This window comes from Cricetulus griseus, chromosome 4, assembly GCF_003668045.3.
Source record: "Cricetulus griseus strain 17A/GY chromosome 4, alternate assembly CriGri-PICRH-1.0, whole genome shotgun sequence".
NCBI classification, from domain to species: domain Eukaryota; kingdom Metazoa; phylum Chordata; class Mammalia; order Rodentia; family Cricetidae; genus Cricetulus; species Cricetulus griseus.
In genome coordinates this window covers 75,995,314-76,002,365 of record NC_048597.1, presented here as the reverse complement: position 1 = coordinate 76,002,365, position 7,052 = coordinate 75,995,314, and the positions used below count along the sequence as shown (strand labels likewise).

The 7,052-nt window shown below is 49.2% G+C and overlaps 1 protein-coding gene across 1 annotated transcript; it reads left to right on the top strand.

Moving 5' to 3' along the window:
• Positions 1–309: 309 nt before the first annotated feature.
• On the top strand, positions 310–6,010 carry LOC100769017 (cytochrome c oxidase assembly protein COX19). Its single transcript, XM_027413470.2, has 3 exons — positions 310–460; positions 2,719–2,830; positions 5,453–6,010. Exons 1-3 carry the CDS (start codon positions 379–381, stop codon positions 5,532–5,534), a joined length of 276 nt encoding a protein of 91 aa, XP_027269271.1. The 5' UTR covers positions 310–378; the 3' UTR covers positions 5,535–6,010.
• Positions 6,011–7,052: the final 1,042 nt, after the last annotated feature.

Below are 7,052 nucleotides of genomic sequence, written 5' to 3'. Positions count from 1 at the left end.
ACCCCTGTTTGTGGAACGGTGTCCTTCAGTGTTCTTGCTTCGCTTAGACTCTCTCTGAGCATATGGGAAACTCAGTCCCTGACAGACAGTTGGATGGGATGAAGACCCCGGAACATAAACTGACATCCTCGGACAATGGGCTGCAGCTCTCTGATCTTGTTTGGTCATGGGTACCAAAAGATGTCTGGTCTTCTGTTGACAAGAGGACTAGAAAGTGCTTGCTTGCGGCCACCATTACGCCCAATCAGAGCCTAGACGGGCGGGGCGGGTTGGGCGGGGCAGGCCCAGCGCTCGACTAGCTCGGAGCTTCCTGGGCCTGCTCGGTGCTCGGCCATCCTCCCTGCGTTGCCGCTGCTCACTGCTCTCGATTCCGCCGTCATGTCGACCGCAATGAACTTCGGGACCAAAAGCTTCCAGCCTCGGCCACCAGATAAAGGAAGCTTCCCGCTGGACCACTTCGGTGAGGCCAGGCGAGACTCAGGCTGCCGGCAGCCCGGGATTGGGTGGCAGGGTTAGGGGTACTCTGAGTGGTAGGGTCTGGAATGCTGTTTCTCGGTGACAGAGTCAGGGGTATTGGATGTGAGTGGCAAGGTCTGGGATACTGGTCCTAGATAGCGGGGTCAGGAGTGCTGGCATTGGGGGACAGGGTTAGGGGTGCAGGATCTGGGTTTAAGGTCTGGGGTGCTCAGTCTGGGTGGCACAGTCTGGAGTGCTGTTTCCCTGTGATAGGTGGCAGGTTCAGGGGTACTGGGTCTGGGTGGCAAGGACTGCGGTACTAGCTCGGGATGATAGTCAGAGGTGCTGGATTTAGATGCAGTGTATGAGGAGTTAGACGTGGACGTCAGGAAACGGGGTACTGAGAGCCAGGGTGCTGGATCTGAGAGGCAACATGTAGGGTGACACACCTAGGTGACAGAGTCGGTGTGTTGGATTTGGGTACCAGGATCTGGGATGCTAGATCTGGTGTATAGAGTCTGATGTACTGGACCTAAGGGTGCAGAGCAATTAGAGCTCCAGGCACCTCACAGACTGGGGCTGGACATGCTCAGAGCCCTGTGTGGGTGCAGGCAGGGAAACTGAGTCTTGAGGATCGCTATTTCAGAGAGCCACCTGCCATGGCATGGTCCTTCCAAGTGAGAGCTCAAACTTGGCTCTAAGGTTACCAGGATGGTGATGGAACTCCAGGAGCCACGCTTACTCCCCAACTCGAGGCTCTGGGTCTTGAGAGAACATTAGGCAAAGAAATGTTTTTTTGTGTGTGTTTTTGTTGTTTTGTTTTGTTTTGTTTTGTTTGTTTGTTTTTTTTTAAATCGTGCCAGAAGAGGGCACCAGATCACATTACAGATGGTTGTGAGCCATCATGTGGTTGCTGGGAATTGAACTCAGAACCTCTGGAAGAACAGTCAGTGCTCTTAACCCCTGAGCCATCTCTCCAGCCCCCAAAGAAATATTTTCAAAAAGCTTTTTGGTATTTAATACTGGTACTGGAACCCAGGCTTGGCACATGCTGGGCAAGCACTCTGCCTTTGAGCTGTACCTTCAGCCCAGAGGATTATCATTCACAGTTTTGAAGCCTACAGTTAGTTAATGTGCCTTTGGGAAAATTGAAACATGTGAAGGGGAAAAAAAAAAAACAACCAGGAGAGTGTTGGTGATATTCTCATGAAGCAGGATAGCATGCACAGGAACAGGGGGCTCCAAGTTCTGACCTTAGCACTACAAAAAAAAAAAAAAAAAAAAAAAAAAAAAGAAAAGAAAAAAGAAAAGAAAAAAAAAAGAAACAAAAACCCCACACCTCCCACAACAAACAAAAACAACCCTGAGAAAGGCTGCTGACACTGGCATTTATGGTGGTGTGTTAGTGTTGATTGAGAGTGGGTGAGTTCCTGCGGAGACTCCAGTTCCAGGGACAGCTTTAGAGATTATTGTGTTCTAAAATTATATTTATTTAGTGTGTTTGAGGGTGTGCTGTGGCACACAGGTGGTCAAAGGACAACTTGTGGAAGTAGGGGAGGGGTCTCTCTAACACATGGGTCTTGGAGATCAAACTCAGGTTGACAGTCTTAGTAGCAAGTACCTTTGCCCACTGAGCTATCTCACTATCCTTAGATTATTATGTCTTTACCAACATTTCACTGGGAAATTTTCTGTTTTAAAAATTTATTTACATTTTTTAATTTTATGTGTATGTGTGTTCATCTGAGTGTATGTCTGTGCACCTGAGGGTATGTGTGTACACTTGAGTATATGTATGTGCACCTTACTGTATATCTGTGTATCTGAGTGTATGTGTGTATCTGAGTGTTTGCCTGTGCATCTGAGTACATGTCTGCGCATTTGAGTGTATGTGTGTGCATCTGAGTGTACTCACCACATGTGTGCAGGTTGCCTTAGTGACCAGAAGAGGGTGTTTGATAACTTGGAGCTGGTGCTACAGGCATTTGTTAGCTGCCTGATGTGGGTGCTGGGAACCAAACTCAGTTCCTCTACAAGAGCAGTCTGTGCTCATAACCAGTAAGCCATCTCTTCACCCCCTTGTTAGTTTTTTGTTTTGAAGGGATGGCGATTGAACCCAAGTGGTTGTATGCCAAGCATGCACTCTACCCCAGAGCCACATCCACAGCCCCAGGAAGGAAACAACTTTTGGTTGAAGGCCACCATATGAGCAGTTCAGGCCTTCTGTTTACAAACAGGACACTGTCTTCCTTTTCTTTCTAGGTGAATGTAAAAGCTTTAAAGAAAAGTTCATGAAGTGTCTCCGCGACAAGAATTTTGAAAACGCTTTGTGCAGAAATGAATCTAAAGAGTATTTAATGTGCAGGATGCAAAGGCGAGTACATCGTCACAGTTCTGACCTGAGTTCTGATCCCAGCTTCCTGCGGCTCTCACAGCCTGTTCTGCAAAATGCCCAGCGAGCTGCACCTTGTTCAGGCTTAGGGTTCATGTGTGTTTCCAGCCACCATGTGGGTGCTGGGAGCTGAGCCCTGGTCTTCTGAAAGAGCAGCAAGCACTCTTAACTGTTCAGCTCTCTCTCCAGCTCCCACTGTATTTTTCGAGACAAGGTCTGTCGCTGGCCTGGAGTTCACTGATTAGGCTAGGCTGGCCACAGGCAAGCCAAGGGATCCTCCCATTTCTGCCTCCCAGTGCTGGGATTGCAAACACACTAGCACACCCAGCTTTCTTCATGATGTTTCTGGGGAAAGAACCCAGGTCCATTTTACCAACTCAGCCACCTCCCTGTTCACATCAGAGTGGCTGATATTTGTTGGAAGAAGTCGCAGCTTAGCAGGTGAGGTGGCACCTAGGCTGCTGAGCTGCCCTGAGAACCTCTTTGTGAGTAGCAGTCCTATGCACAGCCCCATTCCTCAGAGCTTTGCCCCTCTCATTAAGCCGTCATACATCACAGCAGTGCTGACTGAACTGACAGCTCTTCATGCCTTTCACAGTCTCAGCCCGTAAGAACATGCATTGCATAGTCCCTTCCATTGAAAGCCGTTTGGAATGTAGTGGAGACAATAGGAGACTTAAGCAGTGATGGATGATGACGCCTGTGCTCCCCCACGTTTACTTTTAAATCAACAAAAACAGGGATCTGTGGAGCCATTCCAACTGTGAACGTGAAGAAGCAGGTCGTGTATCATTACACAGGGGAGGGGTCTGTCTTGGTTGCACACACTGGAATTCAGGCACCTCAGTCTCCCAAGATGGGAGATGCCAATGGTCCACATAAGCCTGCTTTTTTTGTTTGAAAAACCCAGACAAGACCCTAAGGTATAGGTATGTGGGGGTTCCAGTGGCGAGGGAGCAGGATTGGCCCAGGCAGTGGGGACAAGTAACTGTAAAGCCTTGTCCTGCCATCGTAAACAGTGCTGGAGTTTGTCCTGATCTTGCTGCTTCCAGGTGGCACGTAGCTGTGACTAAGCATCAGAATGCTTGCCTGTAGCCTTAGAAGGTGGCCAAGAATTTCCTCTTGGGTCTGCTGAGCTTTAGAAGAGGGACAGAGTGATGCCAGCCTGAGGATAAGGATGTGAGCAGGTTCCAGCCTTCCCCAGGCTCAGTCCCTGTGTCTTGGTGTCTGGAAAAGGAGAGCTTCCCACAGACAAGCTGGGTAAATTCAGCAGTGAGAGCAATATGGGGGCCTTAACATAGGAGAGGCTGAGGCAGGAGGATGTAGAATTTGAGGCTAGCCTGGGCTACAGAATGAGTTCAAGAACCATCTGGGCAATTTATTGAGGTCCTATCTCAAAATAATAAGAAAAATAGGGCTGAGGCTATAGCACATTGGTAAAGCACCTGTCTAGAACCCCTCAGTGAGGGGCTGGAGTGTGGCTCAGTGGTAGAGCACCTGCCTAGAATCCCCCAGTGAGGGACTAGAGTATGGCTCAGTAGTAATGCATTTCAGAGTGTGTGGGTTCTACCCACAGTATCCCCCCTGCCTGTCTACTTTTATGACATATGGGCCTGAGCTAGGCAAGTGCAAGCAAGCAATACTGTTGCCTTAACAGGCGCGCGCGCACGCACACACACACACACACACACACACACACACACACACACACACACACACGCCTAAATAAATGCAACTAGAAAATAAAATTAACATCGGGCAGTGATGGCACATGCCTTTAATCATGGCACTAGGGAGCAGAAGAGGCAGGTGGATCTGTGTGAGTTTAAGGTCAGCCTGGTCTACAGAGCAAGTTTCAGAACAGCCTCACAGAGAAACCCTGTCTTGAAAAATAAAGTAAATAAAATATCTCTCTTTAGGCCTCATGGGCATGGGTAACCTCAGGGGCTGGCCTGTGCAGCCCAGTCTTGACCTTAGAGCCCTCCTTCCTCCCACTCCAGAGAGGCAAAGGTGACGATAGGATGTAAAAACCGATGTCACACTGTTCCTGGAATGAGTGCTGGAACAGGCAGTAGTGACTGAGCCCCCAGGAGGGTGCCAGAGCAGCACAGCTCAGGGCTCATCTGAGTGGCTTCTGCCTCGGAAATCCGAAGGACGTCTTTCTAGGTGGGTTCCCTTAGGAGGCAGAGGCACATTGAAAGCATTCTTTTGGCTGTGCGTGTGTGAGCATGCCAGCCATCCCACTTTTGGAGAGACAGAGTCTCGCTGGCCTGGAGCTCACTGATCAGCCCTGTTCTTCCCACCCCTAATCCTCCTCAACTAGGGGACACTTACCTAGCCTCAGTTCTCTCAGACTCTGCTCATGCCCATTGGGTCATGTGGCACTATCTGGCCCCGCCTACATCCTCGGCCCCTGCCCTTGTGAAGTTGGACTGGCTGTGTGGCTAGAAGGGACCTCAGGGCTCACACGGCCTTTTGGCTCATTGCCCTGTGGGGAGGACACTGTTCTCTGTCTGTTTTCTGTTTTAAAATGGGGGTGCTGGAAGGCAGGGCAGGTGAGTAAACATAAGAGCATGGTCCCATGAGAGCATCTTTCTCTTCCAGGCAGCTGATGGCCCCAGAACCACTGGAAAAGCTGGGCTTTAGAGATTTGATGGATGAGAAGCCGGAGGCCAAGGACAAATGATGAGAAGAAAACCACAGAGCCACGTCCCCAGCTGCCTGGAGCAGAGCTGAGCCCTTCGGCCCACAGGGCCAGGAGACCTGAGACTGTGCTACCTGATGGAGGGAGTCCCCATGGGGACTTTAGGACATGGCTCAGCCCTGCAGCACACCCCAAAATGCTTCCTCAGCTGTCCTCGGTTTCCCTTCAGACAGTGGTCTTATTCTTCCATCTGTGTATGTCACAGGATCCTCTCAGGGCTGATCACCAATGTGATATCCTGCCCAGTATGGTTGTCACACCACAGAGCCCTGGACAGCTTTCCACAGTGACTCAGCCTGCCATAGACCTGAGTCTTCATACCAGAACCCATCAGTGAAACCATGCCAAAGCAAAACGTCAGCCCTTTCTGTGCACAGACGAACACCAGCTTGTTTCTCTTTGTCTGTGTTCTTTTCTTTGAACAAAACTGGAATACAGAGTAGGAAGTGAGAAACTTACTTGACTTTTTTGTTTGTTTGTTTGCTTGAATTTTCAAGACAGGGTTTCTCTGTGTAGCTTTGGAGCCTTATCCTGGCACTAGCTCTGGAGACCAGGCTGGCCTTGAACTCACAGAGATCCTCCTGCCTCTGCCTCCCAAGTGTTGGAATTAAAGGCATGCACCACCAACGCCCGGTTTGACTTCTTGTATTGTGTATTTTGAGACATGGTCTCCAGGCTAGCCTCAAACTCCCTATATAGCCAAGAATGACCTTGAACTCCTGATCCTTCTGTCTCCATGACTGCAATGCTGGGATTACAGGTGTGCACCATTACACCTAATGTGTGGTGTTGAGGGATGGAACCCAGGGCTCCCTGCATGCTAGGCAAACACTCTACCACCTGACCTATGTCCCTATTTCTTGCTTTTTAAATTTCCCCCCACCCCCGCCCCAAAACAGGGTTTCTCTGTGGAACAGTCCTAGCTGTCCTAGAACTAGCTCTGTAGACCAGGCTGGCTTTGAACTCACAGAGATCCTCCTGCCTCAGCCTCCCAAGTGTTGGAATTAAAGGCGTGTACCACCACTGCCCGGTAAAGTTGTTTTGTTTGTTTGCTTGCTTATGGGAGCATTGTCCATATGTGTGTGTGTAAGTCAAAGGACAACTTACAGGGGTCATTACTTTGCACATGCAGGTCCCAGGGATTGAAAGGTCCCCAGCCTTGGTGGATCTTGCCATCTGAACAACTTCATTTTTCTAGTATAGCAGCAGATGTCTTTATGCTAAGGGTTGTTTTCTGGTCATTCCGAGCCATTTCTTTTTTTAATTTATTCTTATTTTATGTGCATTGGTCTTTTTCCTGCATGTATGTCTGTGTGAGGGTGTCAGAACTTGGAGTTACAGACAGTTGTGAGCTGCCATGTGGGTGCTGGGAATTGAATCCAGGTCCCTTGGAGGAGCAGTCAATGCTCTTAATCACTGAGCTATTTCTCCAGCCCCCTGGGCTATTTCTTTTTTTGTTTTGTTTTGTTTTGTTTGTTTTTCTTTTTTGGTTTTTCGAGA

Coding starts and splice junctions, on each gene's coding strand:
- LOC100769017 (XM_027413470.2), top strand. CDS start 379: ATGTCGACCGCAATGAACTTCGGGACCAAAAGCTTCCAGCCTCGGCCA. Junction 461..2,718: donor CTTCCCGCTGGACCACTTCG/GTGAGGCCAGGC, acceptor TTTTCTTTCTAG/GTGAATGTAAAAGCTTTAAA. Junction 2,831..5,452: donor TTAATGTGCAGGATGCAAAG/GCGAGTACATCG, acceptor TTTCTCTTCCAG/GCAGCTGATGGCCCCAGAAC.